Source organism: Centroberyx gerrardi, chromosome 8, assembly GCF_048128805.1.
Source record: "Centroberyx gerrardi isolate f3 chromosome 8, fCenGer3.hap1.cur.20231027, whole genome shotgun sequence".
In the NCBI taxonomy this organism is placed as follows: Eukaryota; Metazoa; Chordata; class Actinopteri; order Beryciformes; family Berycidae; genus Centroberyx; species Centroberyx gerrardi.
The window spans coordinates 21922372-21936927 of record NC_136004.1 but is presented as its reverse complement, the minus strand read 5'-3'; the positions used below and the strand labels follow the sequence as shown (position 1 = coordinate 21936927).

At 46.0% G+C, this 14556-nt stretch overlaps 1 protein-coding gene across 1 annotated transcript in view; it reads left to right on the top strand.

Moving 5' to 3' along the window:
* The window catches only part of LOC139908177 (zinc finger SWIM domain-containing protein 6-like), a 48299-nt gene that overhangs the window by 17941 nt on the left and 15802 nt on the right, over window positions 1–14556 (top strand). The window contains exons 2-6 of the mRNA XM_071894776.2: window positions 7856–8212; window positions 10125–10273; window positions 11631–11781; window positions 13294–13473; window positions 14221–14391. Coding sequence (XP_071750877.1) covers window positions 7856–8212; window positions 10125–10273; window positions 11631–11781; window positions 13294–13473; window positions 14221–14391 — 1008 coding nt within the window. The remainder of the gene's footprint in view (window positions 1–7855; window positions 8213–10124; window positions 10274–11630; window positions 11782–13293; window positions 13474–14220; window positions 14392–14556) is intronic.

The window sequence follows — 14556 nt, the reverse complement described above, 5'->3', positions numbered from 1 at the left end:
GAGGCGGTCAGTTGGTGAACAGCATATTTGTGATAATGATAATAGCTTGGTAATTGCTAATGAACGGGTGTGTATTTCAGTGGTTGCAGATGATTTTGTGTCATTGCAGCCCTCTTTGTCTTCTAAGAGAGATGCCGCTCTAAAACCAGGTCACTCTTAGACAGGCTGCTCTCTAAATTAGACTTCATGTACCAGGTTACACTCCTTGTTTTGGTGATTATTTTAAAAGAAGAACAGAGGTAGGCAGACATAGTCAATTCATTTGAAAAACAAAAGAGAAAGTGGCATGCAAAGGGTTAACCTATTTCCTGGTGAATGTATCATTTCCCTTTGTTGGGTGCTGGGTGGACGGATGTGTATATGTGTGTGTGTGTGTGCGTGTGTGTGCCTATGCCTGTGCCTCTGCATAGTGAGTGTTTGCGCATGTGTATCTGCATGTATCTGTGTCAGGTAATAATGTGGAGGCATGAGTAGTGGGCCAGTGTGAGTGCTATTATGGGACAGCCCCAGCCGGGGGGTGCTGGGGGATGCTGGGGAGAGGCAGGTTTACACCAGGATGTGGCAGCGTTGCTGAATAGAGAACAGAGAGTGTGACCTCAGTGACTCCAGGAAGGAAGGGGTTAAGCACGAGCCGGCAGGGCTGCATGGGCTGCGTTACGCAAACTGGCGGCTGGCTGGAGCTGAAAGGGGAAGTGCTGAGCTCAGAGGAACACTGGCTCAGAGCCATCCTCCCTCCCTCCCTCCTCCCTGCCTCTCTCTCTCCCTCCCTCCTCCCTCCTCTCTGACTCCCCCCTTCGCCTCCCCCCCCCCCCCCCCTCCCCGCCTCCCCGCTACAGCTGAGCGCTCCCCATGCTTCCCACCGCCAGGCGTGGTGATGTGTGTTTGTGTATGTGTGTCTGTGTGCCTGTGCTGGAATGCAGCTTCCCCCTCGGCTGGGGCCTGTGTGTGTGTGTGTGTGTGTGTGTGTGTGTGAGTGTGTGAGTGTGTGTGCACGTGTGTGTGTGTCTGTCTGGAATGATGCCTCTCCTTGTCTAGTGCGTGACGTCAGTACACACAACGGGTCAGCTTAGGGCTAGGCAACATTGTGCGTGTGTGTGTGCATGTGTGTGTGTGTGTGTGTGTGTCAGGGGAGGGGGAGCAGGGGAGGAGTCAGTTATTGGAGAGAGAAAAAGGAAGGAGGAGGGGCTGTTTGTGAGCAGAAGGAGGTTGACTGCAGGGAGTCACTGAAGCCAGTGTGCGTGTGTGCATGAAGGCATCATGAGTGTGTGTCAAGGGGTGGGGTAGCGTGTGTGTGTGTGTGTGTGTGTGGGTGTGTGTGCGGTGGAGTGTGTCGGATGACTTTCCAAATGAAATGGGAGGGGTAAAGAGAGTAAGGTTATTTCCTGGCATGGACAAGTGAACCTAAAAACACACACATACTTGTGCACATGCACACGCGTGCGCACACTCACACACACACACACATGCTTTAGTTTTCAGTCCAATCCTGTCAGTGCCCAGCTATTTTCATATGGTAATGAATTCTGTTCACTTCTCAACCACGTTGGCTTTCTTGGTAGCAGCTTTTGTCTGCATGCGTTGCTCAGGTTGGCTTTACGCAGGCTTTTTCCTACATTTTGTTAAAGGCCCCATAGCTTTTTTTTTTTTTTACACTTTTTTGTTTTTGAACAGATTTATTTATCTTTTTATACTATAGAGCAAAGTACAAATACAACAAGAGAAACACATCAATAATCTATTTTGATCGGCACAAGAAATCAGCACACGTTTCATGCACTCACATAGGTACACAACATTGAACAAATACCAAGTGTGTATCACCATACTCTTTCCATGCTAAGCCTTTGTTCATCATTTCTTTCCTCATTGTCCTCAGTGCATTACTAGTACTCTAGTAATCTAGTACCTTGACTGCACCTTGACCAGCAGAGTCCAGCTGGCCTCGGCCTGGACCCAGCCTCCTTGGTGGGAGAAGGACACTGGTGCTGTAATGTCTCGAGTGTATAGGTTTGTCATTAGAAAGACGCTCAAGCCCTGAAGTAGCAGACAATGGCTTTCCAATGGATCCCATTACCTCCGTCTATAGCTTGCCTGGCTCTACAGGGACGGACCTCTGCTAATTACACACATTCATTTCCAGCCAGCTGTAATTTCATTCACACTAATGAACCTTGCACATGGATTGGGATAATGTATAGTTAATGTACAGCCAGGAGAAGGAATTAGCCAGCTACTGGCTTCTCCAATGACAGTGATTTATTGGATGGCGGCTAAAAGGACAGTTCACCCAATACCGCACAGGTCTCATTCTGAAATTAGACCTAGAAGTTACTTTGGACACGCTAAAGCTTCAAAATGTTACATCATTAATGTAATCTACTGATAGCTACAGCTTACATTTTAGTTAGAAATTTTATTTTATAGAATTAAAGGCATATGTTACACACAAAAGCTCCATGTGTTTTAGTTTTTTTAGCTTGAAATAGCTGAATTGGACAATTCTATCATCTCCTTAATGTCACCATTAGCTTGTGACATTAAGCTAATTCTATGTTACATGCTAGCTTCCCTGTATTATCTGCCTTAATAAGGATCTTGCCCCAGTTATTTCTCTGAAAAATATCTAGCCTCTGATCCCGTGTCCTAATTATTCATCAGGATTCTTTTTTTCCCTCTGAATTTCAGGTTTTCTCCCATCCGTTACCAATAGAATTCCATTTCCCCAACACTTCCTCCCACCGCTTTGTGCTTTTTTCATCTCGTCTTGATCACGTTCCTGAACAGAAGCCTCGCTGTCTTTCTGTACCGACCAGCCTTCTGAATGCCAACCTTTGGGATCAGTCAGCATGGCAGTAAAACCAGCGCTGCCTGACAGGCCCAATCCAACAAAATTAGAATCCATTTTGTAAGTGATAGTTAGAAAATTGCAAGTCATTCCTGATGTACCGCATGGCAACTAAGTGGCAGCAGCCCAGTAGTCGACTGTCATTTCAGCCGCCAGCTGACGACAACTCCAATCACCCGCAGCCGTCAATATACGCACACGCGCCCACACACACACACACACACACGCTCACACTCAGATGCTTTCTATCACTATGATTAATATGCAGATTTTGCTGTCAGCATCTCAAGCGGAAGTAAAGGCATTGAAATTCATAGAATGTCTCAAAACATTCATTTGTGCTCATTTGTGTCTTGACAGTATGCACATTCTGACCGTGAGAGTGTGTTGGTGTGCACGTGCGTGTGCATGGATGTGTGTGTGTGTGTGTGTGATGAAAACACACCTGGAGAGAACAAGGCATTTGGTCTACCAGAGGGTTCAAGGCGTAAATATGGCCGCCCCTGGAGCTCAGCTGTGTTATTCCAGTCTGTCCCACACCTAGGACACACACACACACACACACACACACACACACACACGCCTGGAGCAAGGTCTCCTGCAGAATCGCATTGATCTGTGTTTATAGTCTCTGTATGGGGGCTTCCTTATAGGACCACACACACGTGTACTCCCTGTTATGCACACACACACACACACACACTCACACACACAGTGACTGTTAGACCTTACCTCTGTAATATGTTGAATGGCTTTGTGTTTTTCTTTGTAAAGTTTGTTATTAATTGGGGCAGTTCAAGGAGCCGCAAAGAAGAATGTGCTACACAACTGTGGGTGGGATGGTGGCGGTGTCGGGGTGGGGGTCGTCCACAATTCTCAAGCCTTTTTCGACCAGCCTGGCCTTTCTTCTGTCTTGGTTCAGATCTTCTTTAAGCCGGGCCTCTGAGTCATCCAGTCCAACTAAACAGATTGAATTCCAGTCCAGTAGCTTGAAGTTTTACCAGGCTATCTTTGGTCAACATTCAGTAGGATCCCATGTTAAAAGCTTACCTGCTGGAGGTGGCCTCCTCCGGATCAGAGCGGCTCTAGCAGGGCTGAATTGGATTTGGGTGTTGCTCTCTGTCTGTCTGCGGCGCATGGGGTAATTTGATTAATGTGCAAAGCTAAAGTGAACAGGAGTAGACGAATGGGTCTTAAATTTGCTCTGTCTCTCTTTCTCTCTCTCTCTCTCTCTCTCTCTCGCTCTCTCTCTCTCTCTCTCTCTCTCTCTCTCTCTCTCGCTCTTGACCACCCGCTCTCACACCAGCCCACTTCCTTTCACCTTATTTCCTACACTCAAATCAATCACGCATTCACAAAGCCACACACAAATACACACACACATTGGATAAGCGCTGTCTGAACTCCACGGTGCCATATTAGATTTAGGTGACAGTCACTCATGGACCAATTCAGCCAATAAACTTAATGACCTTCCCACTGCTGGGTTTGAATTTTCTCCATTGACTTGGAATCTTAATTTGATTGGGGAAATATATGTATGATGCTCAATCTAATTTACCCCAGTGGTTTTGCAACACTGAGCACTTTTGTGCTTAGGCAGGCAAACCTTACAGCCCCGGACCCAATCCCCACTGACTGCCTTCATGTGGGAAGGGTAAGCTATGGCTAAATCCTGTTTTATAGGCCCTATATAAAGGCTACATTCTTCCATCAGAGCAGATGTATGTTGCAGGAGCTGTGGGTCTTAGTCAAGGCCTTCCTCCCTGAAATAAGAGCAGGATTCCGGTATTTCTGGGGCCCCTTGTTGTTGAATAGACAGAAGTGGTCCTAGCTGGTCAAGAGAGAGCTTGCTGGCTTATCGGCACTTATACAATTTCAAAAAGAGAAAGAGATAGAGAGAGGGGCTATTTGGGGGAATGCTTTGATGTGGGTCCCTCAAAGAGCATGGGTGGTCCGCAGGCCTTTGTGGGATTTGAACATATATATACATACGCTCATTCTCGCTCACTCTTTCACGCACAGTTTTTTCTCTCGCTCTCTCGCACAGTGCTTCGAGCCAAGTGTGATTTCACCAGGGCGGTCAGAAGGGGTTTCTAGGGCAACCTCACTGAGGCCTTGTTCTAAAAATGGCCGCCATGGTTCCTTTGAAAGCCTGCCCTGGCCTCTCCAACATGCACACAGAAAGAGCCCTGAGCAGCACCAGGGGGGGGGCTGGGGCGACAGGGTGAGGGGAAACCAGGCTCTCTAATAGCTAGCACATGAGACATTGAAGGTTTCATACCCACCCAACCAGGAGTCTTGGGAGGTGTGTGTGTGTGTATGCGTGTGCGTGTGTGTGTGTGTGTGTACCTAAACAGTAATATCCCTGTACTCAGCGCTTGGCTAAATTAAAAGGGCATTTTTGGCGTGGGGGGCAGTTTTTGGTGCCCAGACGATTGGACGGGGAAAGGCGAAACTCATTACCTACCCATCTGTCAGAGAGAGAGAGAGAAAGAGCTGTGGGAATGTGGATGGAGGGAGGGATGGATGAAATGAGTGGGGGGGCGGCTGGTTGGAAGGAGAGAGAGTGTCCATTAAAGCCAGGGCAACAGTTTCACAACAGACTTTGGGTTTAGAATGCGGATAAGTCTTTTATCAGTATTTAGTTTTTCATACTCCATGTGTTTTGAATCTACAAAATATCTCTGTGTTAATTTTCCCTGTGGGAAAAAGAAAAAAAAAAGGCAAAAGAGAGTGCAGCTGTTTTTACGACAGGCTGATGAGTGTGCGTGTGTGTGTGTGTGTGTGTGTGTTTGTGTGTGTGTGTGTGTCTGTGAGCGTGTATCAGAGGTTGATTTTTCTTTGAGGTCTCTGAGCCCCACATGTTTTTGATGTTCTCTTTTGCTCTCCCCTCTCTGGACCAGGGGCTACTCTTGAAACACCAGTGCATGCAAACACACACACACTCACACACACACACACACCATGTATCAGCAAGTATTAAAAGCCATTGCTCATCTGTATGTTCTTACATAGCTAAGTGAGCCACCTCTCAGTTTCAATTCTGCAACCAGCTGCGCCATGTAAACCTTTTTGTCTCATTTAAAGAGTGACTCAGATTGGCTGTCTCTCAGCTGTAGATATATAGGCCTCCATCATTGCAGTTGCAAGTGGCTGCCATATTAGGTCCACACCCCTCTTCCGTGGATATTGTTAACGAATATGTATTTCCTATGCCAGCTGGCTTTTAGAATGGAAAAGCATATCTCCATGGCAATGTTCTGGAGAGCGGCGTTGGATATTTGCAGCCAACACTTCTCAGTTCTGGAGATAAGGCTGAGCAAAAGGGCACACATAGCAAAACATGATTATTTCTGTTTTTACGCTTTGGCAATATTGAACTCCTTCAACCTCTATGCTAATAAAGCACTTTGAATTGAATTTTAATAGAATTGAACTGATAAAAATGAGGACAAAATCTTTCTATCAATGGCTTCGGTCTACGTCTCACAGAGAATATTTGAATGGCTTGGCTGGCCATGTCTCTCTATTGGACTATTCAAACTGCTCCAGGGAGCTTCACAACACAAAGGAGAAACAGAAGGCCTCTACAATGTAGCTAAACAAAGATGATCACTTGAAGAACAACCACCGCCACCGCCACCCATTTTGGTTTTGAATGCATCCTAAGGACATAGCCACGGTTACATTCAAAGGTTGTGACCCTACTTGCTCCCTCCTCCTTCTCTTCTCTCTTTCTCTCTCTCTGTTTTCTTCTTATTCAGCTGCAGTAGTGCGCCCCTTAACCATGAAGGAGAAGGAAAAGCTACTTTGACCTGACCTGTGTTCAGCTTGCGTAGCGCACCCCTCATCCCATTCCCATCTATACGCTATGAAATATTCACCTCCTCCCCCCCTTTCTTTCCCAATCTAGTGTTCCATGTAGAGACGCAGGAAAAGCTTTGATACTTGTGTTAAAACATGCTTGATATCACAGCACTGCTTGCGCTCAGCCCTTTGATAAACATATTTGGAAATGTATGTCTTTGCCTGGTCCACATGCATTTTACAGACCTCTCCTGAGCACATAAATGCATTCATAAGCTGCTCTCTGTCTCTCCTAACCACTCCCCACTATTAATAAATGCATGATCTCACGCTGCGACTCTGTGTGTGCGTACATGCGTCTCTCTTTCATATGCTCATCAGTGTGTGTTTTAGGCCACTGCCGGGGACCCCGCCCTGCTCATGAATATTCATTGCCGCATAATGACCAACCGCGCCTCTGGATAGCGCAGTCAGGAGAAGATCAAACGTTATATTCAAATCAAAGGCTTTATTATTGATACCGTAACAGCTATGCTTTCCTTTCACTTCCCCCCCCCCCCCCCCCCCCCCTCTCTCTCTCTCTCTCTCTCTCTCTCTCTCTCTTTCTCGATTCCTCTCGGAGTGGACTGCTGACTAACTTGCGGCCTCTAGATGCGTGTCAGGCTCGTGGCCTGTAGCTGTTCCTGATCACACTCTCATGACAAGAGAGCATGGGGCTAACTGAGTCTCTTTCACATAACTGGCGTCCTCCAACTTCAGTGCGTTCAGTTTCAATGAGATAGCTTCCATTATGTTATTTACTAAAGGTCAGATTCAATGAGTTGATCAAGTCACCCAGTTGTTGTTTTTTCACTCAATAGATGTTTAGGCTGAACTTTGTATATACAGTTGTCGCATGTATGGCAGTATATGTTGCATGTCTCCTGATCTTATCTGCAATGCTGCTAAGAACACTCTCTTACTTAATGACTTTACTCAATGACCATTGGTTCATTCTCTGACCTTGTCTGCAACAATCTGAAGTTGTTCTGGGCAAAACCTCATGACTAAAAATGGCTAAATTACTTAATGGCTAAATGACAAAAAAAAGGCAAAAGGAACGAAGCAAGGGGAGAAGCAAGGAAGGAAGGATGCCTCTACATAAGTTTTAAAACTCTCTTTTCCTCTCTTTCTCCCTCCATCTCTCTCTCTCTTCGCCAGGTTTCCACCTGAGCGGCACGGTGACGGACCCGGCCACGCCCTCGTCCCCGGAGCTCGTCTGCAGCGTCAGCGTCAGCTTCGACCGCTGCAAGATCACGGCGGTAACGTGCACCTGCGGCAACAAAGACATCTTCTACTGCGCCCACGTGGTGGCGCTCTCCCTTTATCGCGTACGGAAGCCCGAGCAGGTCAAACTCCACCTGCCCATCTCGGAGACCCTGTTCCAGATGAGCAGGGACCAGCTGCAGAAGTTCGTCCAGTACCTGATATCGGTCCACCACACCGAGGTGCTGCCCACCGCGCAGAAGCTGGCCGACGAGATCCTGTCGCAGAACTCCGAGATCAACCAGGTCCACGGTGAGGGTTGTGTTGTGTGTGTGATGGGGGGGGGGGAAAGTGTGCGGGCATGGATATGATTGTGTGTGTGTGTTCCTGCCGGTACGTGCATGCGTATATTGACTGTGTGATAAAGGTAAAGTCTGGCAGGATCAATGCTGCTCATTAGTGGGATCCAGGCAGTAAAGGAGAGACTGTGTGCCTCTAATCAACACTATAGACCCATTATTTACCTCTGAGAGAGAGAGAGAGAGAGAATGAGACAGAGACAGAGACGGAGAGGTAAGGAGAGAGGTAAAGAAAGGTGCATATCTCTTGTTATCGATACTGTACTTGCTGTTTACCTGTAAGGAGGAGATAGAGGAAGAGTTGGAGAGAAATGGAAGGGGAAGAGACACGGGGGAAGAGAAGGAGGCACGGAAAAGCAAACGTCTATTTATCAAGTCCATACTTTTTTTTCTTTGTTTACTTCTGAGGATAGGGAGAGCGAGAGAAAAATGAAATGAGAGACAGAGAGAGGCGGAGAGGTAAGAGAGAAAGAGAGAATAGAAGAGAGGAGATAAAAGTAAGGTAAAGTGCATATCGCTCACCGCTGACGTGATACTTACTGATTACCTCTGATGGAGAGAGAGAGAGAGAGAGAGAGAGAGAGAGAGAGGGGAAAGGAGGCACACAGGAAAGAGAGTTGGAGGAAGATGTTGAGAGGCAGGAAGAGAAACACAGGCGAGAGAGGGGGAAGAGACATAATAGAGGTGTGGAGGAGAGGAAGAGAGAGGGAGAGAGATGTCGCTGAAGAAGAAAGGAAGGGAAAAGAAAGGATGGAGAGAGAAACTTCTGAGGATGGAGGACAGAATGAGAGAGATGGAGAGAGAGCTAGAGAGAGAGAGAGAGAGAGCTAGAGAGAGAGAGAGAGAGAGAGCACATTATCAGTGCTGCTGCTCTGTTTTTTTGTTTTTTTTTGATGGCCTATTGATTTCCCAGCTCTTCCATCAATACCTCTATAAAACTAAAACATGTCATCTGGATTAAAGCATCTAACTGAGTTACACCTATTCAATGAGTGTTTGCGTGGGAATATGTGTATGCGTGCATGTGTGTGTGTGTGTGTGTGTGTGTATGTTTATTTGTTTAGAATAACAGTCTTGATTTTATTTCTTTTTCACCATGTTTTAAAGTGTTTCGCTCTCTAGAGAACAGCCGTAGTTCTGAGGGATGAAAAGCAAAACATATGCCGTGTGTACGTGTATTTGTATGTTCTTGTATGTCTGTACTTATGAGGACCAAATGTCCTCCCAAGGGTAGAAAGATAAGGAAAATCTTCATTCCTCCAAAGTGAGCACATTGTGATGGTCTTCACCTTTGTAAAGTGTTTTTTTTAGGATTATGGCTTCGTTTTAGGGTTTTGATTAGAAATAATATCATGTTAAGGTTAGGGTAAGGGATAATTAGGCATAGTGGTGAGTGTTAAAGCTAGGGTTAGGGGTTAAGGACTTAATGTTGTCAATGCTGGCCTACAAAAGTAAACAGCAACTATTTATTGTGTTTTTGCAAAGGCTAAATGTCATGACTGGATTTTATTTTAACAAAAATTAGACCCATAGGTGCTTTGTGGACAGAAAATTAATCAATTATAATTTTGATTATCGATTCATCTTTTAAGTCATTTATCAAATGTTTTTCTCCATTTCATATCATTATTTAATGAATACTTTGGGGGGTTTTTGTCTGCTGGTCAGAAACATGTAAGCAATATTAAGTTAAGATTAATCGATAATAAAAAATAATTGTTAGTTAGTTTCACTCACTGTCTCGGTCTTATGCAGTTACTGCCCTTTTAACTTTGTAGGGCAGAATGAAGATCCTTTCAAGAATAGTATAGTAATACAAGCGTGTGTGTGTGTGTGTGTGTGTGTGTGTGTGTGTGTGTGTGCAGGGGCCCCGGACCCCACAGCAGGAGCCAGTGTGGATGATGAGAACTGCTGGCATCTGGATGAGGAGCAGGTTCAGGAGCAAGTCAAGCTCTTCCTGTCCCAGGGAGGATACCACGGCTCGGGCAAGCAGCTTAACCTGCTCTTCAGCAAGGTCAGGAGACACACACACACACACACACACACACACACACACACACATTCACCCAGTCGCTCACATACAGAACATAACAACACACATACAGCACATAACAACCCAGAACGCTCTGCCCACACTCATACAGCACATCCTGTCTGTATACGTCTTTCTCTCACCCTCCGTTTCCCTCGTATCGCTATTCTCTCTCATGCACACACACAGTCTTATACACACAAACACACACACACATAAACACAGCCTCACCAACCGATCCCTCTGCATCGCATTAATAAGTATTTTCTGCCTCTCTAGTGCACTTGTCTTCCCTTCAATTCCCTTATGAAAAGAGGTCTTCCCTGTTCAAAGCCACCCCTGACAAACCAACTTACATACATTGGCTCATACATTAAAGGAGGCCTGCTGCCTTTTAGTTAAAGCTAATTGGAGGAGGGAAGGACGTCAAGATAGAGAGAGGTATAGAGAGAGAGAGTGAGATAGAGCGAGCTTGCACAGTATTCTAGCCTATACCCATGATTAAACGATTAGATGAGAGGTCTGTGGTTCTTTCTGTTGCCTGGTATTACAGTGGGAGAGCTGGGCCAGCATTAATGTATTGTGTGCTATGTAAAGACTGCTAGCCAAAGCCATTATCATCTACCCTGCCCGGCTTTTAGAACGTCTCTCGGCATTATGCTCTTTGATGCCTGTTATATCCCTTTATACACACACACACACCCACGGAACGGCCACATATACGCTTGCGCAGACACTCGCACATTGGGAGCCGTAGACACACACACACACACACACACACGCACACTGAGAGCCACGTACACACTCGCATGGACACGCAGGCGTACATTGAACTACACTCATGCCGGATGAAACATACACCCGTGCCCGTACACACACACTCTCACTCACACACACACACACACACACACACACACACACACAAATATATACATCTGCATGTATGTGTAGGTATGTGTATCTGTGTCTGTGGGTTTGTCTCAGTGTGTGTTTGTGTATAAATGTTCTCATTCTTCTTGCCAAGGAGATGGAAATGTTTTAGATGATGTGTGTGTGTGTGTGTGTGTGTGTGTGTGTGTGTGAGTCTATTGTTTTTTTTGTGTGTTGTCCAATGTATCTTTGTGTGTTGTCTGTATGTCTATATGTGTTTTATTTGTGCTCTCTAGTTTTGAAAAACTATTGGGTGTACCTATACATTCCTGTGTGTCTGTATGTGTATGTGTGTGTGTGTGTGTGTGCACTTGTATAATATGTGTGTGTCTATATGTGTGCACATGTGTATAGTATATTCTGTGTGTGTGTGTAACCGTCTTCCCTGTCCCCCTGCCTGCTCCTCTAGGTGAGGGAGATGCTGAAGATGCGTGACTCCAACGGAGCGAGGATGTTAACACTGATCACAGAACAGTTCATGGCCGACCCTCGGCTGGCGCTGTGGAGACAGCAAGGCACCACCATGACCGACAAGTACAGACAGCTCTGGGACGAGTTGGGTGAGGGCGAAAAACACACCGCACACACACTGTCGTACAAACACGCACACACGCACACGCAGCATGTCCCTCACATTTCCCACGATGCACAGGGACAGAGGGAGGGACAGAGCAGGTGGATAATCAAATCCAGACAGACACATAGTATTTTTTTTTACTGTTTGTTTGTTTATCCTCTGTTTCCAAGACACACAGCCCACACACACACACACACAGACACACACACTCTCATCGCTGACAGCCCAGTCTCCCTCACACTGTGAATATATGTTTGGTGGCTCAGCAGGGCCATCTTTGTGAATTTCAAGCCGTTTAGCATAGCGCATCGCACCTCATCAAAAACCCGAGTATTATGACCTGCGTAATGTTTTCAGGCGCTGCATATTGTTTCGGTGAGATGGCGCAGCGCTGCTCACCGCTCAGTGGTTTGGGTTGACACGCTGTATAGTTCTTTTGACAGACGTACTGTACCTACAGCAAAATACTTACTTACAAACCACAAAACCGACAAGCCTGTCACCAGGACAGCAGTTGTGTTGTCTCCAGCCTTTGTTGTTTTTCTCTAATGTCTTGGCTGATGCTGCTGTTGTTGTTGATGATGATGTTTTTTTTCCCTTTGGTCTTGTTCTGTACTTTCTAAGGACAGCACACTGATCTCATCTGTTTGAATCCCACGTATTTTTGGAGGAGTGTGTATGGTCTCTTTGAAGTCCACACTTCAAACCCTTCTCCCCGAGTCCTTATCGCTCCCCCCGATGTGTGGCGAATGCTGCCTCTCGGCGCTGCTCTCTTGTCTTTTGTCTTTCTCTCCTTTGAGCTGCTGCTACTCCTCTCCTCCAGACACAAAGCCATGCCTCATTCACTTGTCCTCATCCATGTCTCCTCGTCCAAATCATCTCCGCTCCCATTTCATTTTCTGTTTCCCTTTTTCTCTTCTCCCTCTGTTCTGTGCCTTTTGTATTCCTTCTCTCTCTTCTCTCTATTCACGTTCTGTCTCTGTCCTTGTCTTCGTCCTTCCTCCCAAACTCTCTCTGTCTTCACACACATGCATATGTACACACACACACACACACACACACAGTACAGTGTACATATCTCCGGTAGTCTGGAGAGTAAAATCCCTGAAAGCATTTGCATCCCCAGAGACTTAGTCACTTTTCATATTCTGTTTGTTCCAATTTACTCCAAAATGATATGTGTGCAGTCAGCGTTGCCTCGGGACTAGTTAAGTTCTCTGTTTTCACAGAGTTTTGTGTTCCAATGCAAGATGGCGTCAGCATACAAAATGTGCTCTAAAAGAAACAGGAGCAACAACTTTCTAAATGCTGCACGTCTTTGAAAACTGCCTAGAGCTTTGAATCTTGCAAGATAACTGCGTGCTTAGGGTGTTTTCTTTTTTAATCTCACAACACACACCTACCTGCATTATATGACTCAGTGTTTACGTGATTCTCACACATTGGGAAGTAGGGCAGATGACTGAGGTGTGTGTGTTTACGTGTGTGTGTCCAGGCGCCCTGTGGATGTGCATCGTACTGAACCCCCATTGCAAGCCGGAGCAGAAGTCGTCGTGGTTGCGCCAGCTGCGCAGGTGGAACAGCGTGGACGTCTGCCCCTGGGAGGATGGTAACCACGGCAACGAGCTGCCCAACCTCACCCACTCACTGCCTCAGGGTGCCCATGGCAACCAAGGTCAGAGATGGACAAGTTTATGTTTGGTCTACCTTTGGGTTTGTTTGTCTCTGTAATATATTTTCTTTGTAATGATACATGCGTCTTGTTTACAATACACCTTGACACTTTCTCATTGGATAGTAAATCTCACAGTGCTAAACGGGAGGGGAAGTTAAAGGTGCATTTAGCATTTTTAAACATCAATGTTTCATTGTCAAATTAATTGTGGTACTGTGGTGTAATTAACGTAAACAAATGAGACCATGGAAAGAATGATTGGTAGCCTCTATCTCACACTAAGACCACATTTCCCATAAACCCTGTTGCCTCCTGTTCCTGTTGTTTGTTTTCTCTTTTGCTTAACTGAAGAGGATAAATATGGAAGTGATTTTCCCATCGGCCTTTCACTGTGAGAGCTTTAGCTCAGTTTGGAAGAAGAACAGCAGCTCCTGTTTTGTGCCGCAAAGCAATCCAGCAGATTTCCAGCTAAATCTGACCTGATGGAACCCAATATAAAATGCAGTATAGAGGCCAGTAGTGGCTGCCAAACATCTCAGTGATGGTCTCATTTAATTACGGCAATTATACTAATGTCTCAAAATTAATGTGGTGATGATTTACTGATGTTAAAATGTCACATGTAACACCTTTTAACAAACAATCAAATGAGCATGTAAGTGCGACCTGTCTCTCTCTCACCATGTGAAGGTGATCATGCATTAAACTCTTTCTCACCTCCGCTCCTCTCTTCTTCTCCTCTTCCAGAGTTGCGCCCCCACAGGACCGTGTTCACCCGAGCCATTGAGGCCTGCGACCTGCACTGGCAGGACAGACACCTCCAGCACATTATTGCCAGTGACCTCTATGCCAACTACTGTTACCACGACAACCAAGAGGGCTCCCTCTTCGACTCGCGCGGCTGGCCCATGTGGCACGGTGAGTGTGTGGGTGTGTGTGTGTGAATGCGTGTGTCTTTGTGGGACTGTGTTTTGTCAAATCTCTATTCTTCACCTGCCATGCGACCGAATTAGTCGTTTACATTAAAAATTGGAAGAGCTCGGACTGAGAGTGCAGCAAATGGAAGAATGCGAAATACAAAAG